This window comes from Watersipora subatra, chromosome 3 (assembly GCF_963576615.1).
Source record: "Watersipora subatra chromosome 3, tzWatSuba1.1, whole genome shotgun sequence".
NCBI lineage: Eukaryota > Metazoa > Bryozoa > Gymnolaemata > Cheilostomatida > Watersiporidae > Watersipora > Watersipora subatra.
In genome coordinates this window covers 2,745,184-2,771,592 of record NC_088710.1, presented here as the reverse complement: position 1 = coordinate 2,771,592, position 26,409 = coordinate 2,745,184, and the positions used below count along the sequence as shown (strand labels likewise).

Below are 26,409 nucleotides of genomic sequence, written 5' to 3'. Positions count from 1 at the left end.
CAGCAATTGGTTTGAGCAAGGCTAATGTTTTCATCAATTAAAGTCGTGTTTTTGTTTAAATGCCTCCCGCCTACCGATTAGAGACTCCAAAAGGCGGTCAGTTACTCTAGGCTAATGCGTGGTGGATGTGAACTGGAACATCGTGACCATATCTATGAGACATGAAACTAGTACTTTATAATAATCACTGAGCAAATGGCACCACACCTTGTTTTTCTCTCGGTTGCCTTCTAGTGCAAATCTAGTAGGGCGCAATTGACTGAGCTTTGATATTTGTCATCACCCATTAGCTGCCGGACTACAAAGCAAAATGCTGCCGTAGAACTGAAAGTTTATGCCGATAAAATTTATTGCAGAAGTTTGCGGTATTATCAGCTTAAAAGTGTGTCCGCTAGATGTCTTTGTTCTAGATGTCTTTGTTCGATTGTTCTTCATAATAATGCTACAGGCAAACATTCCCAAACTACAAGTGGTGTGACAAATAGGAGTAGGTCGTCTCTACTCAGTAAATTGACAAAGCACTGTTCTCCATTTACTTAACACACAAGCACACCTTCCATAGCAACAGCAGCCCTCAGTAATCGTACACCCTGTTAACGCTGACAGTCATTTCACAACATTGTAACAACATCTGGTCTCAGGTTTCATCGCCTTTCACAATGCAAACTAATTTTCTATAGAGTAACAAATGCGGGTTATGCGGCTAGAGGAGGCTCTGATGTTGCGCACCGAAATACATTTTGGTCATCAGAATGCAATGCATAAGATATTTTGGACAAGCCATTTATGATGAAAATTTGGATGTCTTGATGGACTCCTTCACATTGAGAGATTGGGGTCAGCATAGCCACTTCATCTTGATGTGAACATTTTTTTCTGCCGATTCACTAGCCACAGGCTAATGATAAGTTTAGTCTCTTAAAAATTAGCAGGAATTGTTGACTCTTGGAGGAAATAACAAGTTGTCATGACCTTCTTCTGCGACAGTTTGATCTACAGTATTTAGTTGGGGTGCAAACAATAAATGCAAACAGATATCAAGATTGCAAGATAGTCTATTCGTGCATACGTATTAGCAGTTTGCTAACGTAAAGATCCAATGTAATTTATAGATATTGTGGGAACGTATAAACTCAGCTGTACACTGTATAAGCTGTAAACAGGAAGGGCAGGAAATATTTAAAAAACAAAGATATAAAAAGTCTGTCAGCTAAATCTGTCATTGATTTTTTGATGGAAATTTCTTTGTGTCAAAATGAATAATAGACATACATGTAAATATCTGCAGTCTCTTTTTTCAGCGTTAGACCGTAAGTCAACAAATGCTGGGGCTGAATAAACGCCCTGACTGGACGTCTATATTTGGAACTGGAATAACTAATAATAAAGCAGTCAGCTGCCACCTAATGGCATACCGTGCAGAACTGTTGGTTTTTCAGTCTTTTTCTCTAATATTACAATCACATGTATTATGCATCACCATCTCATGTGAAGATAGCTGTAGTTTTAATGGTTATATAATGTGCTCAACCCATAAAATACTGTATTCCTCCTGTTTACTGTCTAATTGAGTCCATCTCGTTTCTTGTCTAACTCCTGTTTCCTGTTTTCAAGCTCATACAAGCATGCTTCCTTTTTTTGTTGTATCTTTTCTGTACCACAGGTGGAACCTGCCCGGGAAGGTCTACCAAGAAACCTCTTCTCACAGTCAGTCAAATTAGAGATATTTTTAACAGTTGAAGCTCAAGGAGTATTACTAAATCAGGCAACAAGAATGAATATGAATGGTTCGGTCTGATTTTAGACGTTCCTGGGAGACTAAAGATTTCAAGCCGCTGAACTTTGACGCAATGGGAGTTATGCCTACAGGCGGTTATCTCCACCCACTACTCAAGATTCGAGCCGAGTACAGACAGATCTTCCTTGAGATGGGGTAGTGTAGTCTTCCATGTTTGTTGGCTGCACATCTTGTGAAGTTAGCTGGTATCTGAAAAAAGTAAATGTTCCGCATACACATGATATAGTGACTCGAGAACATTAGCAGACAATGAGCTCTCAGGTATGTTGACAAGAGAATGCAGGTGGCACTGAGATGACACCAGTGGCTTGAATTAGTTGAAAAGTGATGCCTACCCAGTCTTGTCATTATTATACAGGTTCACCGAAATGCCAACCAACAACTTTGTAGAGAGCAGCTTCTGGAATTTTGATGCCCTATTTCAGCCTCAGCAGCATCCAGCCCGAGATGCTCACGATACATTTTTCTTGTCAGGTATGATGTGTAAGTCTATGAGACAGGAGTAGAGAGTATTTAGTATCTCTGTTTTTTTATAGCTGTACATGATCAAATTGTTGATATAAAAGTTATACATGTATGTTAAGGGCAAAGAAAAAATGAAGTCACATTCCAAGTTTTGAGTGTCAAAAGTTGAAAGCGGAGAAGATTAGTTGACCCTATTTAATCAGTGTAATTTATAAATTTACTAGCCGAATGTTTTGAGATCAAATCCAGCACAAAGCACATCTTTCATTTTTATATTTTAATAGCTATAGCTGGACACACTGAACTACGGACTTTAATAGCTATAGCTGGACACACCGAACTACGGACTTTAATAGCTATAGCTGGACACACCGAACTACGGACTTTAATAGCTATAGCTGGACACACCGAACTACGGGCTTTAATAGCTATAGCTGGACACACCGAACTACGGACTTTAATAGCTATAGCTGGACACACCGAACTACGGACTTTAATAGCTATAGCTGGACACACCGAACTACGGACTTTAATAGCTATAGCTGGACACACCGAACTACGGACTTTAATAGCTATAGCTGGACACACCGAACTACGGACTTTAATAGCTATAGCTGGACACACCGAACTACGGACTTTAATAGCTATAGCTGGACACACCGAACTACGGACTTTAATAGCTATAGCTGGACACACCGAACTACGGACTTTAATAGCTATAGCTGGACACACCGAACTACGGACTTTAATAGCTATAGCTGGACACACCGAACTACGGACTTTAATAGCTATAGCTGGACACACCGAACTACGGACTTTAATAGCTATAGCTGGACACACCGAACTACGGACTTTAATAGCTATAGCTGGACACACCGAACTACGGACTTTAATAGCTATAGCTGGACACACCGAACTACGGACTTTAATAGCTATAGCTGGACACACCGAACTACGGACTTTAATAGCTATAGCTGGACACACCGAACTACGGACTTTAATAGCTATAGCTGGACACACCGAACTACGGACTTTAATAGCTATAGCTGGACACACCGAACTACGGACTTTAATAGCTATAGCTGGACACACCGAACTACGGACTTTAATAGCTATAGCTGGACACACCGAACTACGGACTTTAATAGCTATAGCTGGACACACCGAACTACGGACTTTAATAGCTATAGCTGGACACACCGAACTACGGACTTTAATAGCTATAGCTGGACACACCGAACTACGGACTTTAATAGCTATAGCTGGACACACCGAACTACGGACTTTAATAGCTATAGCTGGACACACCGAACTACGGACTTTAATAGCTATAGCTGGACACACCGAACTACGGACTTTAATAGCTATAGCTGGACACACCGAACTACGGACTTTAATAGCTATAGCTGGACACACCGAACTACGGACTTTAATAGCTATAGCTGGACACACCGAACTACGACCAAACCGGAGCATGCGCATTAGAATTAAACATTCGGAACAGCTCCGGAAACAGCATGGAAACAATCGTTAACATGGGGAGAAGCAAGTTATGCTTCAGAAATTCTTTATAAAAAGCAAGGAACCATCTGGGACAACGTCCCTCTACCGAAGAGACTTTCTAGAAAGACTACTCTTCCAGTCGAGTTACCCTAAATTTTTTTGGATGAAGATTCTCCTTCAAAGATGTGAAGTAAACGTGCCATTGCCGTTTATATTTTTTCAGACGATTTTTGATGTAACTGATCTTATATTTTTCGCTGTTTCGTTATCAATTTCTGCAATTTTTTGTATTGTATCCTAACGTAGAATGTTTTCAATGTTTTAAGAGCAAAACATACGAAATGATTACTTTTTGTTTTTTGTTTTCGTCATCATAGATAAAGAATCTTTTATTAAAAATAAACACGATCAATATATACCTGTTTTTATTTATAGTATGCAGTACAGTTTATAGGGTAAAATGTTAAAAAAAATACTTCACCGAAGTTGTTATCTCGGTTTGGAACAGATTACAGTTTACATCCTTTAATTCTAATGAGAATAATTGTTTCGGATCTTGAACAACTCAGTTTTTGAACAACGTTCTGGAATGGATCATGTTCGAGAACCGAGGTTCCACTGTATAGTAGCTGTCATATACCGTACAGGATGAATTTATTCGCGGAGTTATATTTCGCGAAAATTGTCTTTTCATGCATATTCGCGGATGAATTTATTCGCGGCTGAAAACTGCCACTCTATAGGAAAAGTTAACTCTATTGCGGCTAGTAATAGAGTTATTCCTACGCATGCGCACACCGCGTGTTCTGGTTTATATTTAGTTTACAACGGCGAAGCGATCATGCTAAGCTACCGTAAATAATTTTTGCTGCGTCCAGAAGTTTTCACGAATATTTATCGCTTTGGAGGCATTTGATAAGCCAACAACTTGTGGTAAGTAATGAGTTTTTTACATTTACTAAATTAGTTGAATTTTACTTAGTTCTTCGGTAAAACGCAATACTTAATTTTTCCATCCCTACCACTTCATTATTTGTTTTAGTGTGAGAGAGAGATTTTTCATCATACACCGAAAAACAATGATTGCAAGGGTGGTAGATGTCATTCTTAGAAGATCACCAATCATTCAGGCAGGTCTGGAAATTGAGGTTGAAGTGACCGCAGGTACTTACGAGGAGAATATATCTGTTTTTAAAAAAGGAACAAAAACGCCTTTACGAGCACAAATCTTTGGCCAATCGGCAGAACTTTGCAATAGTAAGCCACGAGGAGAGTTTTGATGATAACTTCCTTACCAGGCATGTAGTAGCGAGAGAATCGCCTTCAACATTTACCCAAGACAGTGACAGCGACAGAGCTGCTATTACCAAAATAACTAGTCAGAAAGCACCGTTACACGCTAGTATTCACATATCAAGAGTACCAGTTTAATTTCATTTCTAGACAACCGCCATATGGACTAAACTGTTTATATTTACTCCATTCATTGTTTGTAAAATTTTATTTGTATTTGAAATATTTTATTTGTGCACTCAAGTTTGTAATAAATTATAATATATCTATACATGAATAAAATATATAATTTAATCATGTTTGCTGCAGCGATATCAAGGAGTTGTTGTCGATGAAGGGGTCTAGGTTGACTGGTTGCTTCTCTGCCAATATTCCTGCCTTGATGAATATTACTACTTGTCTCTAGTTTTCGTAATCGGAGTAGGTTGTTTCATTCGTAATCTGTAGTAAACACAAAAAAGAAAAAATATTAACGAGTGTTAAGGAAGTGCAAAAACAATAGCTGAAGTATTTAATGAAAGCGATCAGTTTTTAAACAAAAGAATTAACTAATGCAGTTGATATGGAAAAACGTATCTGCACTGCAAATCAAATACATACCATAATGTCCAGATCAGAATCATGATCTTCCTCAACTTCGGTATTAGAGATTGATGGAGTTGATTTTAATGTAAAAAGACTAAGAGAGCTTTTTTGCGATGCTGAAGCCATGCCGAATAACTTGTGAAAACCTTGAATAATTTTGTGAAGTTTGATGCAATGGCAATAAAGCTCGAAGCCTGGCGATGATTTTAAAGAAGTTTTGGAACTCGGCTGCGTTTAGTACTTCTGCCTAGCGGCTATTTTCGCGATGACGCCATTCTGCATATCTTGTGACAACCTTGAATAATTTTGTAAATAAATGTGATGCATTGACAATGGTGTTAGCTCAAAGCTCAGGCAATGATTTTAAAAATGTTTTGGAACTCAATTAGGTTTAGTATTTATATTAAAAACTAGGCTAGCGACTAGTTTTCAATTTGATGCAGTAGTTATTCTTTCTTGTGATTAAAAATAGAACTAATTATTCATGGAATTTATTAATTCGCGGAATTGACTGTTCGCGAAATCATGAATTTTTATGACCAACGAATATTTTCATCCTGTACGGTATCACCACACCCAACGTGTAACTCGAGCTGGTCTCAGCTAAACTGAAAAGGCAAAAAGTCTCTTGAGAGACCGCTAGCTACCTTTACGGCAATGCTTGGGTTACTTTTAATATCTTTGCACCACGCCTGTCTGCTCACTTTTTAGCACTCAACAGAGCCACGGTGCCACATCCTGGTTGGCCTAGTCCAATCACGCGCTAGTCCTTTGTATATTATATGGTGTTAGTAAAACTGTTTTGTGATAAAAGGTCGCACTCGGATATTAAAGGGTGCATTACATAAGACTCTATTGGAGATTTGTGTCAGCATTCATATACAGGATGTGTCTCTTTAATGTGTAGATAATCAATCGATCATGTTCCAAAGCTGCGCTAAGTTATTTAAAAAAACAACTGCCCTCAACTCTAAACGCTAGTGCAAATATCTGCACCCTCGACAAATATCTGCACTCTCGACAAATATCTGCACCCTCCGCAAATATTTGCACCCTCCGCAAATATCTGCACCCTCAGCAAATATCTGCACTCTCGACAAATATCTGCACCATCAGCAAATATCTGCACCTTCCGCAAATATCTGCACCCTCAGCAAATATCTGCACTCTCAGCAAATATCTGCACCATCAGCAAATATCTCCACCCTCCGCAAATGTTTGCACCCTCCGCAAATATCTACACCCTCAGCAAATATCTGCACTCTCGACAAATATCTGCACCCTCCGCAAATATCTGCACCCTCTACAAATATCTGCACCATCAGCAAATATCTGCACCCTCAGCAAATATCTGCACCCTCAGCGAATATCTGCACCCTCAGCGAATATCTGCACCCTCAGCGAATATCTGCACCCTCGACGAATATCTGCACTCTCATTTGACGTTGATCAGAGGCGATGTGACTTTTGCAAGGTTAATTGAAATATATTTATTGTAATAAATCTCTAGAGTTATTACAGCCTGGGTTGAATGTGGGCATTTATGTAAAAGGGAAGACAATTTCTACAATACGTTCGCAGTCTGTCACTTTTTTTAGCAATCTTTTTACGCACGACAATAATTATTCTGCAAATCAACATTTCTTAAACAATAGTAACACAAAATGAACTTGTGACATAAAGATGATCTTTGAATTATTAAATTTTGGAATTGTGCTCTCTCTGTTTTATGTGGTTTCCTGTTTCACGGTTCCTTATAAAGTTTGATATAGTCAATGAGAAAGTCATGGTTTACTGTAAGTCTTGTTAGAGTATATAGTAAGAATGTTGATATAAAAGCTATTTTAAAGTCTAGACCTCGCTCTACCTAAAGTAACTCTCACAATAACTTACTGGTATATTAGTCATGCTAGTAGAAGAGTAATAGGATTTTCATAACTTCCACTTAACATCTGGAAACTTTTCACCGACATAAATTTGTGGAACTGATAATAATAATGCATACATTGTCTCATTATTATCATCATATTTCAGGCATGTGTAGCAAGAAGAGAACGTTTCACTCATAGAAGTTAGCAACAATTCTTTGCAGTTGAATTGCACTGCTTTATGATAGTCACTTGCTACTGCAGTATTTGCTAAACTACAGGTTGTGAGCAATCTGAAGATTGCATCAGTTAGGAGGAATCAGTCATGTTCTTCTTCAGCTTCTCTTCACTTCATCATTCATGTCTGCTTGTTACCAGTCATGTTTGTTCACAGAATGTCAAGTCAAGCTCACACCTGATCCAATGCTAAAGATAGATGGAACAGACAAAGGAACATAATCTGCTGCAACCCCATTCAGTGCTAATATAACTACTAATGTTGGCAAAAAGTTTTTAAAAGCTATGGAAAACTGTTTTAATAATAACTACTCACTGATGAACACCTTCAATTGTCAAACACCAAAAATTAGCTATTCGTGGCTAAATCCGTAGCATAGATGAGCATAAATATAAAACCAACTGTACAAGCAAGTGTACAGATAAAACTATGAAATAATATATATAGAATAATAATAATAATATATATATAGAATAAATTATGTCATAAAACATAGTTACATGAGACATAATTATGCCAGAAAACATAAAATGTAGATGAAGAAATGTAAAACATTACAACTGTTCCGTGGGATGCAACCTGTGCATATACATGTACAAGAAGTTAATAACTCAGTAAGCTGCAAACGGGAGTTGTGCTCTCTGAGCAAAAGAAATAACATGAGCTAATTACATTTGTGCATCAAATCACATCATTGTAAAATGTTAGTTTTTGCCAGCGCCTAACATTTGCACTTAAATGAAAGAAGCCATTGCTCATTGCTCGAATCCTTTTAAAAAAATATATGTTATTTATCCTATCTATTTATTCTAAATAGGAATACTAACTATACATGGTATCTATAGTTAGTAAATGTATACACAGGCAATGGTAATACCATATATATACACGGTATTACCATTGTCTGTAATATAGTACATAGTCATTGCCATAGTAATATATATATATACACATGTATATACTTACATGTATATACATATATACACATGTATATATATATATATATATATATATATATATATACTGTATACTTGTATATACTGTATATATACTGTATATATACAGTATAGATACTGTATATATACTGTATATATACAGTATAGATACTGTATATATACTGTATATATACAGTATGTATATATAATTGTATATATATATATACAAATATATGTATATATATATATCATTACAAACGTTAGTTTCATAAAGAAGGATGAGAGCTGATCTACATGTATTTACTTGATATTTGTAGTTGTTGACTAACAGCCAAGTGCTTCTTAATATTTTATATTATAGTACGATTCACTTTACACTCGATGTATTGAGTGCTCCTTTCTTATTCATTAAAAAACAAGTGTTTGTATCAGTACAATGTATGTGTATATACATCATACATGTATGGTTATACCGCTGTACCGCTGAACCAGTAGTTCTCATTGTCTCGCGATATTCTGAATGCAGTGAACTCTCCAAACAGTATTATCCTGTGTTTGCTTTGTACCTAATGTTTACCCGCTAATTACATTCAAACTATCTCAACCTTGCAAGCTGTTGTTGAGTATTAGGTGATAAACAATAGGTAATTGTCTCCTCTTCCTGTTGTATTGAAAGCTCCAATCAAGAAATCTCGTGTCTCTGGTGTTCTCAACTCACTCTGTCAAAAAAGAGCAGGAAAAGAGACCGGACATTAGTCATAGTACCTGCCCATTCATAAATACCCTCTTGGGCTATTTCAGTTCAATCAGTATATTTATAGGTTCATAGGCTAACTATCTCAGTATGGGAGCTGTCCTTTGGGAGAGATCTTGTTATGCATTAGCCTGATCATGTTGGTGCCTGGGGCACAGTTGTGCAGCATTCATCAATCACTTGCAGGACTTAACGAGGCAGCTGGAATTTCCTTGAAAGACATACAATAACAACATATTTTCTGACATGCCCACCGCCCTCTCATTTCGAAGCCGGACATTCTCGTTTTCTTTCTAAAAAGCTGTGATCTGTCTCGTTGTGGTCTTGTCTGTAATTTTATTAAAGTTGGTTTAATAGAAGAGGTTATAATGTACAGATAACTCCTGAAGGGTTCATACTTTGGCATATATATGAAGTTGCTGCTTCTCCTTTGCGTAAGAAATTTGTCAAGTTTGACATAATGGCCACCATTTAGATGTCGTGGAGAGGGTGTCACCGGTGGCTGCCTTCTTTCCATAGTAATAGCTTGTCATATGATGAACACTTACTATCTGATGCTTATATAGTATAAATATTTAATATTATTTGTAGGTTATATCTGACTACTCTACCTACTCCATTATTTCGTGAATAATTTTTTTAATTTTTGGCGTGTTTGCCTTTGTTCGCTTGATAGCGCATGAAACTCATAAGCGACATAATCATATATAGCAATTTAAATGCTCAGAAAAACATAGCTAGCTACATGTTGTGGTGGAGGTTGTTTGTATAGCAACGCACACGTTCTGATAGATTTTTCATTTTATTCACAGAACTTTGTGGTTATCCGGAAATGAAATGGATCTGCTAATAGCTTCTGGCTGAGAGACCTCCTGCATCATCCTTACGAGGTCTGATAGACATGCTTTTAATTAATCCAATCGCTTTTTCATTTTTCAGACCCAGTCAGTTCTTCCAACTTCCCTGATGACTATTTGGCTCGTGTCAAAAACGTGCACAGTCACGGCGGGTACGGGTCTCAGGGCTATAAATATGATTGGAAGATAGAGGAGGCGCAGAAAAATATTTTAAGAACTCACACTACAGCAGTGAGTGCCCGACTTCTCTACAAGCTAGGTCAAATGGTAAGTGGCAGCTTATAGCGGGTTCTTGGCATTTTATTGAATATGATAAATTTTGAGAGAACACAAATCCAAAAAGATTTTGTCCCAGGTTTTAGTCTGGCTTTTCCAAAGTCATTTGCAAGTTTTAATGTTTAATCGAGCCATATTCTACAAGTGTTAGCTATGATACCTTAGTTTTCGTACAAGCTTGCTAACAATTTGTTCGACTTGTTATTTTTATAGAGTTATTTCTATAGAGTAGTGACCCTTGAACTATCAGCAACAATATGTCATCATTGTTTTTGTTAAACTTATAAACTGACAGAGTCCATTTTTTATTTTTCACAAACACCCGTGAATGGGTAATCTGTTCTATGATTCATGGTCTAATGTGAGCATGCAAACACAGATACTGTGGAATGTTTTCCACCGGACAGATCTAAAGAGGAAAATGTCATACTATCAACTTACCATCATGGTGTCCAGAGCTGTCAAATACTTATTACAGACGGTTCCCTACTTACGAACATTCGAGTTACGAACAACGGTACATACGAACGCATGTACGTTGTTCGTAACTCGATTAACTTTCGAATTATTTGTTTGCACTTTGTATGAACTTTACATACGTATTGTAAAGAGATTTGCCGGCCTTTACTTGGCAAAATCTCTACTAATAAATAAAGATAAGAGAGTGCATGTAGTTTCATTCAGCTTTTAATTAGCGAGGGAAATTTCACCAGCCGAGGAGCATACGGCTATTTGCTCTGCTCAACTAATAAATAAGCGCACTCATTTATATACAATAGTATCAACCGTTCCGGCTAACGGTAAACGGTAAGAACACCGGCTAACAAGGTGAATGAATAGGACCGCTAGCGCGTTGGTATGACAACAATCTAAGTGACGATAAGTGATGGTGTTATGACGGTATATCAGATATAACAATAGCATAACAAGTGAAACAATAATATAATAAACGGACAACACATACAAAAAATAAGACAACAACGATAAGTGATAGCATAACGATTAAAACAACATTATAATAGAAAGGACAACAAATAAGAAATGCAGTGTCGTGGCCTGGCATCCACCAAAGTATTATTTCCATTTTATTAAATTTTTTTCAGTACAAACCAATACAGGTTAATTATACAAGCCTTAAACATACTTATATAAACCTTCAATATACTTATATAGGCCTTAAACATAAATTATAATACAAAATATAGCACTGAAGCAACTTACGAACAAATTCACCTTACGAACAATCGTTCAGAACGTAACGCGTTCGTAGGTTGGGAACCGTCTGTACATTGAACTTACTGTACTACCTTAATTAATATTTATTCTCTTAGCAAAAAAAGGTATTTTAATTGCTATATGTCGAATCATGCGATTTTATTGGCTTACTTTTGCCTTGTTTTTGTTTTATGATTCTTGTATGGTCTAATTTGAAAAAAAATTTCTATTTGAAATGAAATTGTTGTCAATAAAGTGATATATACAATCATATATATCAAAAAATCAAAAGAAGAGCCATTTTGTTAGCAAAAAGCAATTTTTTTAGCATGCACCTGATGATGGTGATGGAAATTTTAATAACTTTTTGGTTCTTACCAAATAAAAAATTTGCAGTAAAGTGTGTTTAGTTGTCATTTTTTACATCTTTTAGTTCATCTATTGTTTAAGACCAAAACTTTGCTTCTTAATTAATGAAATATATGTATATATATTTCATTTTGTACAGCTATATGTATATATATATTTCATTTATTTCATTTTGTACAGCTATATGTATATATATATTTCATTTTGTACAGCTATATGTATATATATATTTTATTTCGTACAGCTATATGTATATATATAGTTGTATAAAATGTATGTATATTTTTTCCGCCTTTATTAGAGGTGACGTTCAGATAAAGGTGGCAGTGTATTTCTCAACCACTTCGTCAAAGTATTGAGAAGATAAATCTAATCCTTTCACGGGCGAATCGAATGTCACCTATATTTTGCACTCTCCTCCTGGTGCGCCATCAACTCTTTTAGACATAAAAAGTTTGCTAACTTACCTCCAACTTGTCGTAGATCTCTAAATAAATATGCACGAGGAAGCTGATACATGTCTCCACCAGTTGATATCTATTGCTTGCAATTAACCTACAATAATCTTATAGCTGACAATTTGCTGTTCAAGTTTTTTATTTTGTCCTAAATTGGAAAGCGTATTTTCATTTTATAATTATATTTAATAAAGTTGCATAAGAGCTCATTGCTCTCATTGATATGTTTATTACAGCCAAAACTGGCTTTTCATGTGCAGTAGAAGAGGAGTTACGCATGTTGATCCTTTGTAAAATCAGATTACCGCAATCATGCTATTAAATAATATACTATTAATCTGCTAATTTATAAGTTATATAATAGTAAGTTGTCAAATGTTACAAATATATATTCAAGAACAAGTAATATAAACAAACCATATATTTAATACATTCAAGAACAAAAATTAACATTTTTAAACAAAAAATATTAGCATCGTTTGCTCGGCCAGTTGGATTCTGATTGTTGCTTCCGTTTTGAACCATTTCATGTTTTGCTGGCTTTTAAAGACCTTCCACAGTGTCTCCTGACCTCAAATCCTCTTCTGTACTGCTGCGCTAGTTGATATTAGCGTCGAAACAATGTTTCAAGTGGACAAAACTTTTTTCCGGTGCGCTTTAGGATATACACTTTTCGCGCCAATTAAGAGTAACCACGTGTAATCAAAATGGCCTCAAAAATTTATCATCAAAATATGTAGTAGCACATGTTCCATCGTTAATGCGAAAACTTTTTTCGCATACATGTATATTGAAGTATCAATACCGCCTTAAAAAAAAGGAACTGCTATTAGCCTGATACGGTTGTTAATTATTTCTGTGGTGTTGCATTTCAAGTTTTAACGAAAAAAGCGTCAAGACTTGGAGTTGGAAAATGGACTTTGATCTGAACAGAAACAACGAGAGGAATAATTGTTATTGATATAATCGAGTCATTATTAGTACGGGTTTGTGGACACTTTTCTGCAGATTACTTGCTATTATGTGTTTGTATAGATCAAGAATGTCATACGGTGTGGCGGTCTAATAGAGGTGGCGTTCAAGTAGAGGTGGTGTTCAAATAGAGGTGGCGTTCAAATAAAGGTGGCATTCAAATAGAGGTGGCGTTCAAATACAGTTTAACAGAATATATATCTATATACATATACGTATATAATAGAAAAAATATTAAAAAGAAAGTAAATTTTCAGCAATAACGCTACAAATCTGTTTCGTGCGCTTTTACTGAAAATTTACTTTCTTAGTATTTTTTCATACTCCACTAATTACTCTGTAGGTTTTTAGTGTAGAGTTCTCTTTTTATACGCTTTTGCACCTGCTTTTAGTTACTATATCTATATACAGTGAAACTCGGATAAATCGCCCTCGGATATATCAAACAGATATATCGCCCTCGGTTAACTCGAATGGATTTGCTTGGTCCGTTCCCACGCAATGATAAATGGCTTTAGATAACTCGACCCAAACTCCGTTAACTCGAACAGTTTTTTGCCAAACGGCTACCGAGACGGTTGTTACTATCGCTTTAGAATATCACTTTATTCCAAGCCATAGAGATAAACATCGACTTTTAGTAGTTCTTAGGCCTCGTTATTACCAACATCGGCAAATATTTTCATTAACGACTTTTCTAAAGGTTTGCAAAAATCAAATTTTACCAAACATCCGCTTAGCGATAAGCCCTCCGAAAGCAAGAAAAGCGAGGTAAAATTTGGATAACTTTAAAGTAATATCGGCAAAATTGATAATGGGTTTTTAATAGTAAAGCAGTTTTGTAATAACTGACTTACTGCAAAATTGATCTTGGTTAAAACGCTCGGTAGAAAAATACGTATGTATTTTTTTAGCGTTTTAACCACGATCAAGTTTTGCCAATTTTAATCTGAGAACATCCTGGCAGTCACATCACCTAAAGCAACAAACAAATCTCAAGTGATAGTAAAATATCTATACTTTCTGATTAAAAATATTTAAAACTTCACACGAGAGACCCTTTAACTTGCAACAAGCAATCCATGCTTTTGATTGATATATAGTTTGTATATGTACATGTATCTACTGATAAATACGTGCACTTATGACTGTCCTGATAACTTGAATGCTCTAATAACTCGAACACTTTTGCTCCGGTCCCTTGAAATTTGAGTTGTCCGTGTTTCACTGTATATATTTCTCCAATTCCCTCCAGCTATAGATCTTTAAATCTTGATATTAAAACTCTGCTTTCTGATGGTTTTAACTCACTACGAATATATCGACAAGGTTCTTATCTGATGGTTTTAACTCACTACGAATATATCGACAAGGTTCTTATCTGGACGGATGCTCTACCACTGGGTCAAAACGACATAGTGATCAGTTAGGTTATCATATACCTCATATCTCATGCGCTAATTATTTTAGCCTTGCATTCACGAGTTACGATGCTTCTGTTCAGAAATATATTGGAACCTAAGTATATGCAATGCGATGCTTATTCATCTTTTTTCGTTATGGCTAATTTATTTGTGTGTACTGATTATATACGTTATTAAAAGATATACGTCGCTGAACTTGCCATGGCGAGGTATCCGTTATATGGTATAACCGGCATCCGTTACAATAAAACCGTTTCGCAACGATAAAACAAATGTTAAAAGTTTAAGGTTTACTAAAATACATACTAAAACTTCTTTCAAATACATGTTTAGTAAACTAAAGTCATTGTAGGAATCTATAGTTACTAAGGTTAACATAGTATTTTGGCACTATTTTTAGTGATGATGATTTGTACCTATAGCCTACGATATTAGCCTACATGCTAATTTTTGCATGCCAACACTGAAACGAACTGAAATCATATACAGTCAAACATGGATAACTCGCCCTCGGATAGATCGAACACATGGTTAACTCGAACGGTTTCTTTGGTCCGTTCCCACGTAATGATAAATTACTTTAGATAACTCGACCTCAACTCTGTTAACTCGAACAATTTTTTGCCCAACGGCTGCCGAAACGGTTGTTATCGCTTTAGAAAATCACTTTATTCTAAGCCATAGAGGTAAATGTCAACTTTTCGTAATTCATAGGCGTCGTTATTACCACCATCGGCAAAATATTTTTGTCAACGACTTTTCTAAAGGTTTGGTGAAATTTGATTTTTACCAAAGATCCGCTTAGCGATTGCCCTTCGGAAGCAAAGAAAAGTGAGGTAACCTTCGCATAAACTTCAAGAAAAATCGGCAAAATTGATCTTGGTTAAAATGCTCAAAAGAAAAAGATGTCTTTTCTTCTGAGCATTTCAACAACGATCAAGTTTTGCCAATTTTAATCTAAAAAACGTCCTAGCAATAACACCACCTCAAACAACAAACCAATCCCAAGTGATAAAAAAGCTCTATACTGTTTGATAAAAAAGTTTTAAACTTTACATTAGAAGCATTTAATTTGAAACAAGCCATTTATGCTTTTGATTTATATTTTAGTTTGTATATGTACATGTATCTACTAATAAATAAATAAATACATGGACTTGTGACAGTGCTCTGATAACTTGAACGCTCTGATAACTCGAACACTTTCGCTCGGTCCCGTGAAGTTCGAGCTATCCATGTTTGACTGTAATTGTACACCAAATAGTTTTTTATTGTAATCGTAGCATAATAGACTACATTTAGCTGTTACTTGCTAATGATTTCATATTTACATTTGAACGCCTTTACATTTTTGTTTTTCCTTCTAATTCATTTCAACGAAACACTTCTATCAAGTTATGAAATTTTAAATTTACATTTTGAAAACCCTTACAGTTGTTTTATTTATTTTTATTTAGTTGTCCTGGACAAAACTTTTTCCTCATGATATCAAGTTTGAAAGTTACAGTTGTTTCACAAAATTTGAAAACCTTTACAGTTGTTTTTATTTTCTCCCAATTTATTTCTTCTACAAGAATGATGTTCTCCTGATGAATCTTCAGTGTAGGTTTCATTTCTTACTTTTTTACCATTCAAACAGGCCGAGCAGAAAACTCGTCATAATCTTTAACCAACAAAATCAACCAACTATTTAAACCTAAAACAATAACCATCAACCTAACAAAATCCAAATAACCATTTTACACGCATGCACACACTTCTATGCAAGGATTGTTATTATCAATTCTACATATTCAGATTTTTTTTTCTCGGTTCGCATTAATCGTATCATTAATCGAATCATCTTTTATTGTAGTCGTAGCAAAACTGACTTAATTTAGCTATTATTTGCTAATTATTTCACATTTACATCTAAACCGTTTTATAGCTTTTTTTAAATTTTTTGACCTGGGCGAAACATTTTTCTCATGATACGAAGTTCAAAAGTTGTTTGACTAAGTTTGAAAACCTTTACAGTTGTTTTTATTTTCTCTTTTAATTAATTTCAACTACACAAAACACTTCTCTCATGATATGTAGTTTGAAAGTTGGAATGGCAAATGTTTTTATATGTTAAATACAAATCAATTTTCTGTCCAAAGACTTTTTTATTACCCGGGCAATGCCGGGTAGTACAGCTAGTATACACATACTAGCTTTACTTATTGCTTTAAACACAGATCTGATGATTATTGCTGATGATGATTAGTGCTTTAAATTACTAATAATAAAGTTGTTTTAAATTTAACTTACACTTTCATCTTATTTAATTTATTTATATAATTTATACATAAAGCTTGTATATATAGCTTATTTATATAAGCTATATATATAACTGTCTGTATAGCTCTAACATCTTACATATATTAGAGCTATATGGACATACTGTAGTTAGCTTTGTTTACTGTTCAGGCATTTCTCGATAATCCGTGTTACCTTATAGTTTTAGGTATTTAAATGCTAGTGTTTTCTCTAGTGTTGACATAATTATAGTAAACTATTCTCAGTGCTTTTAATTCTCTCATAGCTTTCGGTTTTAGTGTTTCTGATCATACCATTTGTTATAATAAAAAATGTGGACTGTACCGTTGGTACAGCATTCAAGTGAACCACCATGTCACCTCGTGCATTTGTCTTCTCATTCCGTCGTCATAAAAGTAGGGATGATCTAGCCTTCCCTTGACACCGCTGCCTTTCCTCGGGAACTCAGCAAGGCAGCAGTGTCAAAATCTGAGCAGATAATCTCAGCAGTTAATAACAAGCATTTATTAAAATCATATCTATTTATGAGCTGTAACCAGGTTTGATAGATAAGATGCATGGCTACACAGGTGTCCACAGGTGCCAAAAGGAATTTGCTCCTCTCAAAGTTGTACACCTGACCAACTGCTACATGCACCATCTGATTATACGTGGTGCGGTAGTGTTATTCGATATTCAACAACTGTTGTATAAACTTACTGGTTTTAGCTGGCAGCATTAATTGTTTCCTTCAAGAGATAGGTTACTTAATTTTCACCATTTGTTATAAACAATCGGTGACAGTCAATAGTACTTTGGAGTTGTTTTCTTTGTACACTCTGCTATATTTAGCAATGCTTGAAAATAACATGTTTGTGCAACTTACTGCTTGTGTGTATATTAGCTTGTGGCATAGTCTGTCACAGATTTTTAGACACACTTGTACAAGTGCATTTTCAATATCCAGTACATGAAAACATGTTGCCCCAATCTTGGTTTGTTATCTATAAACACGGAAAACTAGTTTCCTCCAGGCCATGTACTCTTGTTTGCGTCGGCCAGTTGTACAGAGCATCTTGTTAGCAATTACCTTATTGGTTAATTCCGATGTTAATTCGCACAACTGCTGCAACCTGTGGTATCTCCCTTAAAATATCTAGAGTTGTTAACTCACTGTCGCCGTGAGCTTCTCAATTGAAAAGCTTAACTCAGTCACTAGAGCATTTACCTGTTAAGCTTCATCCCCTTTCAAAGCATGCTTGAGGTGAAAATTTGAAAATTTTCGTCCTTCAAATTCTTGCATATCCGTTTCTGTTATAAAACATTAAAAGGGATCTTACTATGTTGTTTGGAAAATAACTTTGCAATGTTTGTTTTAGAATTTAATTTTTTGAATTGAATTTTTTGAATTAATTTTGAATTTTTTTAATTTGTATTAAAAAAATTTGTTTTTGCTTTGAAACTGGATTTCTCTGCCAATTTGCTGTCGCTCACCACTTCTAACTCTTTCTATATTTCTTCAGCCCACTGCAGTTTACAAGATTCATGGCACAGGGGTGAAACTGAATCTCCGTCAAGTCTCTTCTTTTTTAAGGCAACTGTTTTGTCTGTACTCCAGTTTTTCCATACTGGAACCTGAGAGGTTTTGTCATATCCATAAGTGAACCGCACTGTTAGATGAACATATGGAAACTGCTTGCATGGTTTTAAACTCTTCATTCTTAAAGATATGCACTATTAAAGTCATTCAAATGAAATTAAGACCAATGTAAGGCTGAAACATCAGCTACAATTTGATGTCATTTTTGTCTTTGTAGACTAGCCCTGTCCAGAGATATAAGCGTTTGAATGGCATCATTTTTTGAAACGCTCAGATTCAAGCGGGGTGGCGGGGGGGGGGGGGGGGGGGGGGGCTTTATTAGTGCAAACATTGTTAGTAGCTTTTAGCCATAGTTTAATAAACAACCTCAATGTTAGTTGACAAACATTTCTAAGCTTGATGGATATATTTGTGATGTCATAAGAATATTGCCCTTTTTCGTCTCTATCGGTTCTCGTGCACTCGGCTCATTAAGTAATCTCGGCCAGTGAATATCAAAAGAAAAGTACATCAATTAGTCGCGGGAGGCTAGTCTGCCAGGAAACTTTATGTATGGCCGTTAGTGATTTTTATTAGCTGGCTGTCCTGTGTCTCATTAGCTAATAAGGTTGATGAAAGGTCTGCAATGGCAGCGAATTCATTCATTCGCATGACTAAGTAGTTGTCTTTTAGATTTTAGATAGACAACCCACAAGAGAGTTTGTTCTGTAATGCACTTATGCTCTGTATGACACTGAGTGGGCTGTATCTTTATAGATAGGCATCAAGGCATACCCTCAAGGCATCTGCTGACTCTGCTTCCTACGCTAGACTTGAGAGAAACAGTAATTGTTCAAACAGCTGATGTTTCTTTTACAAAACTGCAAACTAGCATTTGCCAAGGAGTCAGATACAGAGATTTGGTACCGCTGAGTTTCTAGGTTCATTCAGACTGATTGTTGGCGAACTGTCACGGAAATGCTTGATTCTTTTCAATATTAGATATAGCATTTTATTTAAGTTCTTCAACAGAAATTAATGCATTAATTACAGATCACATGGGTTTAAAACCAAGGCTACTGTAACATTTTGTTAAATAGAAATTCTTATCTAAGAACTAGGGCTATCCAGGGATGACGAACTTAAGTTAATGTTCGACATTTAGTGTAGAAGAAAGTTCAAGAAACACCAGCTGACAATCATGGAGCTTTTAAAGACACGCATGTCATAATATGACACTCATATGACCTTCTAATGTATAAACATACACATAGTTAATGGGTATAAGAGTGCTAACAACTCTATTATTCATTGGTTAGCAGTTACATACCTTAAAACTTCGATTTGAACGCCACCTCTAATAGAACGCCACTATGGAAGAAGGGTTGAAAAATTAACGCCACATCAATTGAACACCACCTACCTCTATTTGACCGTCACTGACATTTTTTGATCTTTATGAATCCATAATAGAAAGTTATCAGTAGAAAAGTGTCCACAAAATGGTACTAATAAAGACTTGATTACATCAATAGTCGTTGTTGCTGTAGAGGTTACCATAATTTTAATGATGTGTACCTGAGAAGATCGATCGTCACAATCATCAGAACTACACTCCGATTTCAAGTCACTAAGGTCTAAATCGTATTCATTGTTTTCAGATTCGTTCATAATGTGGTTTACAATATAACCTGAAGACTTTAAAGCATTTTGATTAACATTGAGAATACTCCTCAGGAACACCATATAAGGTAATAGCAATCATTATTTATGGCTTGTTATTTACAAGCCATTGTTATGACGTGTTCTAACTTTAAAATGTTAAAAACATCTTTAAAAATTAAAACCGTTATGTCCGTTTTTTAGGTCCAAAGCTTTAGGCTTTTTTAACTCCATCGGAATTAATAACAGCACAACGCAAATATTTTACAATCAAAGTAGGTCCTTGATTTACTCGGTCTCATACTTCGACATACATGAACACGTTTTAGAAAAAAATGATGAGTCCGATGGCATTATTGTCGATTTGGTCAAAGGAGTATGTAAAATATGGGCAACATTAGCATCAGTTCGCCTTAAAAGGATTAAATTTATCGTCTCAAAAACCTGACAAGCTAGTCGAAGAATATAGGGCTACCCTTTATTTGAACACCACCTCTAATTAAACGCCACTATAGAAGAGGGTTGAAAAATAGAGTGCCATGGCATTCAAATAGAAGTTTTACGGTATATAACAATACCAGATAGGCCTAATAAGTTGGTTACGCAGGATATTTCCAACTCATGCAGGCACTAATGTTTGTATAAATCTGCTTCACCCGGTGTCTGTTCAGAGCCTTTTTGCATTGCTTTTTGATTAGAATAGGGTTGGTGGTGAGTTAAGCCATTTTGTTTTACATTTAGCATCTTTCAGTTACTACTTGCTGCTAATATTTGACTAATCTTACTGATTTTGAAATACTCAAGCATTTTGTCTACAAACATTGAGTCCAATTTAGAGGACAGTTCAATGATCATCCGGTATCCATGACAACTGAACAGTTCAAACATGATTAAAGATATTGTCTGATTGGTTCCTTGTTGTTTCTACACTAGCTCAGATAGATGAGCTGGAGCGGTGAGTTAGCATTCCCTAGACATCGGTTGCTCCATTGTTTACATTAAGGCGGACACTTTCCGCATCTGTGAATGCTCTGTGAATAGGCGTATACAAGGATTTATATGCTGGTTTGTCTTCCTTGCATCCGTTGAACACTCGCATCACCTTGCGCTTCATCATTGCTACAAAAAAGTGTAATGTGAAGACTCTTTTTCTTTGAATTGCTACCCATGTAAAACCTTTGAAACGAACTCGAGCTTTGAGGATTTGTCAAAGTTTCACCTTTACCTAGTGGGTCAAGGCTAATATTACCCTTTAATCATTCCTACATATTCCAGTCAAGTACTTCCTACTACTCTACTGGACACATCTCTCCCCTACATGTTGCAATGCAATACAGTTCAACCTCTACTTATGGTGATTATCTTTAAAATCTGCCAGCATAAGACACAAATTCTAGCAAATATCCGCAAATATTTATTCTACAATCAAAGTAATTTAAACATTTGAAGCTCCTCAAAAATGTTTTCAAGTTTAATTGAAGAAGCTGATTAAAATAGAAAAAAAGTTATAATAAAAAGTATATAATGTAGGGCCATTACAATTGCACTTATTCTGAGTTGACTGTCTTTGACTGCACTTATTCTGAGTTGACTGTCTGAGACTGCACTTATTCTGAGTTGACTGTCTGAGACTTCACTTATTCTGAGTTGGCTGTCTGAGACTTCACCTATTCTGAGTTGACTGTCTGAGACTTCACTTATTCTGAGTTGACCTGAGACTGCACTTATTCTGAGTTGACCCGAGACTGCACTTATTCTGAGTTGACTGTCTGAGACTGCACTTATTCTGAGTTGACCTGAGACTGCACTTATTCTGAGTTGACTGTCTGAGACTGCACTTATTCTGAGTTGACCGTCTGAGACTTCACTTATTCTGAGTTGATCTTCTGAGACTGCACTTATTCCGCGTTGACTGTCTGAGACTTCACTTATTCTGAGTTGACTGTCTGAGACTTCACTTATTCTGCGTTGACTGTCTGAGACTGCACTTATTCTGCGTTGACTGTCTGAGACTTCAGGTCCACAGAAACATTCATGGGTCTGCAAAGTATAGTCTCGATATAAATCTTTTTAATTGATTTTTATTTTATTTAAGTTTAACATATAAGGTTGTTTTTACATTCAGTTTTTTGTGTAATTTTATATATAATAATGCATTTGTTCTAATGCTTATCGTCATAATCTGCAGTATTTATGCAGGGTTTATCATAGGTTTTTAGGCATTAAAGTGAATAAAATGACTTCTAGTGCATTCTTATAGAAATATTTTCTGCAACATTCAGTGGTTTTACCAGACAGAGCTAATTTTGTATTTAAACCTTTGACTGTGCCTCTGTTGTTTTACGGAGGGTAACAAACAACAGTTACAATGCTTGAGTGCAAATCAGGAGTTGTCTGCTCATGTTAATGAAATTCAACGTTTTTTGGCAAGAGCCAATATGAATAATATGGCTGCCATAAACTTCCTTGTAAAGATTTCTCTGAATTGCTATATGTGGTATAACATGACTCATTCAGACATGAGGTGCAGCTTTTTTGATATGTTTGTTTTTAAAAATGTTTTGTGCATGCATTGACGTGTGTGTACATTTACGGAGTGTGCAGTGCAGCCTCTGTCTGGTCTGGTCCCGTAAATCTACCTCATAGTTATTTTGATCTTTTTCACCTTATAGAAAGAGTTTCACCCTGTGAGATATTTCTCCATCGACAGAGTCTTCCGGAATGAGACGCTGGACATGACACATTTAGCAGAGTTTCATCAGATAGAAGGGGTTGTTGCTGACAGAGGTCTGACCTTGGGAGATCTCATGGGAGTAATAAATGAGTTCTTTCAAAAACTTGGTGAGTTCCTCTCAGAAATGCATAGTTGCACCAAAGTTAAAGTTCTGTTGTCAGCAGGTTATACAGGCATGGAGATTTCTCAGTTCAGGAGTTGTCAGTACTTTGAATGTTCCTATGCTATCAGTCAATGCTGGCACTCACTAGGGCTCTCAATATTTTCAAAATATCAAATTTAGACTGTTTCACTGTGTTTCTTGGCGCTTTGCTTTGCCTTTTTAACAGAAGCCTCGTAGCTTCCTTGGAGAATTATCTGAAGCTCTTGGCATTATTTTATGCCCATCTCCGCTGCCGCCGCTATTCCCACAGTGCCTCTAGAGTCAATATTCTTTAAAGGTTGACTTTCAACAACATTCACATTACAGTTATTTGGTATCAAAAGATTCACCATGTCTTACTCTGTTGTGTTGCAGGTGCAAAATATGTGGAAATGTGATTACAAGCTCTTAAAAGCTCCAAAACGAACAGAAAATCGCAGCCATCACGAAACGGACGTAGATTGAAATCAGTTTATTTCTTTGACGTAGTCATTACATTTGGTTATTGTTTTGTCACGTGTTGTTCTCACGTAAATTGAAAGGCCAATAAAGGGCTCAATATAAAACTTCTCGTAGCACTAGTTTATGACAAACACTTTGGGTTTTACCGAAGACCCGTATCAAATATAGGTATCAAATATAGATGCTCGCTACTTTACAGTTTTGCTTCGGCTTGGTCTAATCGTCTAGTCGTAATCTGATCTTGTGACCCATACTCGGCGAATAATTTCTGCAGCATTTCTCGATTATTACAGGTGACCAACAGGCTCATCATGATTATCAGACAATGATAAGTACTCTTCCGAGCTAAGGTTAAAAAATTGAACGAATTTTTGCGGTAGGTTATAAGATATCAGTTCTGAAAGTGACAGCATTACAATGACGATAAAACAGACGCGTAAGAACAATAAACATGGTTTTATTGAATGTGCAAAGTATATCTGTGAAAATATTTCGACGAATGAGGTTGCATGAAAGTGTAAACAGAAGCCATCTTGTACAACTACGTCCCATTTTAGCCGTTTTGGAAAGAGATTCTAATCTACGACAGTTTTGTGATGGCGGCGATTAACTGGCATTTGTGAGCTTTTAAGAGCTTGTAATCACATTTCCACGTGTTTGGCACCTACAACACAGCAGAGTAAGACATGGTGAATCTTTTGATACCAAATAACTGTGATGTGAATTTTGTTGAAAGTCAACCTTTAAGCAGATTCATGATAGAAAGTTAAAAGTGCAATATTTTAGCATAAGTTTTACCTATTTACACGAGTAACTCATAATACGCATTTGGCTTATTTTTGGCAATTCCCTGTATAACTCAGATAAAGATTATAAAGCATAAGGGTTTAATTGGAGTTGTCTCCCAAGAATCTTTACTTGCATTCAATTATCAACCTAGCTCTCACAGCGACTATTACAGTTGTAGAAAATCATTCTTCAAACTAACCGACTAACACCAAATGAGATCTGCGGTAAATTTTATAAACAAGTTAAGAAAGTTTCATCCATCTCCTACGCTGTAGAGCTCTTTTGTAACAGGAATCCATCTGACTGACAATTGCCGCGCTCTCACGCTCTGTAAGAGTTGTCATATCCATGACAAAAATAATAGTGGATGAGTTGTTTTGACATCAGAGATTGTATGTAACCAAATTTCTTATGTTCTGGTTGATGTTGAAACGCAACAAAGTTTATGAACTAATAAACAGCTAAACATTATTTATTACTCTATATTTAAAGTGTATTTAACCTTTTGTTCATGTTATTTATAATTAAGCTTTCAGTGATCAGCTTTGTTAAGGTTGAAATTAAAAATTATATTACTTTTATTATAGTAAACTGATAGCCACAGTACATGAGGTCTTACGGTATGCGTATGGAAGTTGACCATAATTTTCATTCATAGAAGAATAATTGTTTTAGAAAAGTGTCCTTGAGAAGGTCAAAGCATAAAAGTGGAGATGAAGCCATATTTTGGTTTTAATGTTGGTAGACATGTTAGTTGACAAACAATTGAACTTGAATTAGCTTTAAACCCTGGTTCGTGCTCGATGCCGCTTGAACTCGCAGATCATCATTGTAAACAGTGACATACTAGATATACTCCTGCTATATGTTGCTAGCAGAAGTGTTTGACTCGCTCAAACATATTTCTCTTGTTTGACTAATGTGAACATTGACGGTAACAAGCAGCGTCTGGGTTGGTTGCATTATAATTGCTTACTTGAAATGAATGTTAATCATTGGGAATATTAAAAATATTATTAAGAACCGATATTTTAAAAGTTAATTTCACATGTGATAACTGATTATACGGATAGTTTAAACACAAGAGCACCACAGCTAACACGTGTGTAAATGTTACAAATATATCTGAAAACTCTCTCAGTTGTCGAGTGACTAAGTACTTGTCATGCTACAGGCTGCTTTGCTGGTAAGCATGGTAAGCTTCTATCCATGGTCTACGCAGTGTAAATATAAGTTCGTGTCATGAACAAAAATCATTGATTTCGAAAAGTGAGCCAATTTTGAATTTTACAAATTTAAACTTTGAGCTCTCGTTGTGGTCTAAAAATGAATGAGTTTTAAGATGAAATCACAAGAGAAATCCCCACTCTGTGTCCAGTGTAAACCAGTTCGCGTGTCCTGTTTTATTACCCCTAGTAATTTATACTGGTTTTTTCAATCATCTACTGGAAAAAATTGCCACAAACTTTGAATATGACGCTCGATTTATGAGTCTGACATGCTTAGTTTGTTGTTTATTAATTATACATTTCATCACTAATCCTTTTTTACCATAAATGAGCTGGAATTCTAACAACTAGTCATAGAATGATAAATAGAAAAGCAGCATTATTTTCAATTGGTCAATCGCTGGAAACAATTCAGTTTAATAGGTAGGTTCTTGGTATGTAATTGTGATATATATGTATAACTTCTTATTGGTAATAGTAATCGTCAACAAAATGATATTTTTCGTTGCGTGTCAAAAGAAA

General features: G+C 35.7%; 1 protein-coding gene across 1 annotated transcript in view; it reads left to right on the top strand.

Moving 5' to 3' along the window:
• LOC137389683 (phenylalanine--tRNA ligase alpha subunit-like) overlaps positions 1–26,409 on the top strand; it is a 50,631-nt gene that overhangs the window by 17,667 nt on the left and 6,555 nt on the right. Inside the window, exons 6-9 of the mRNA XM_068075762.1 lie at positions 1,805–1,933; positions 2,157–2,272; positions 10,379–10,563; positions 23,204–23,372. Coding sequence (XP_067931863.1) covers positions 1,805–1,933; positions 2,157–2,272; positions 10,379–10,563; positions 23,204–23,372 — 599 coding nt within the window. The remainder of the gene's footprint in view (positions 1–1,804; positions 1,934–2,156; positions 2,273–10,378; positions 10,564–23,203; positions 23,373–26,409) is intronic.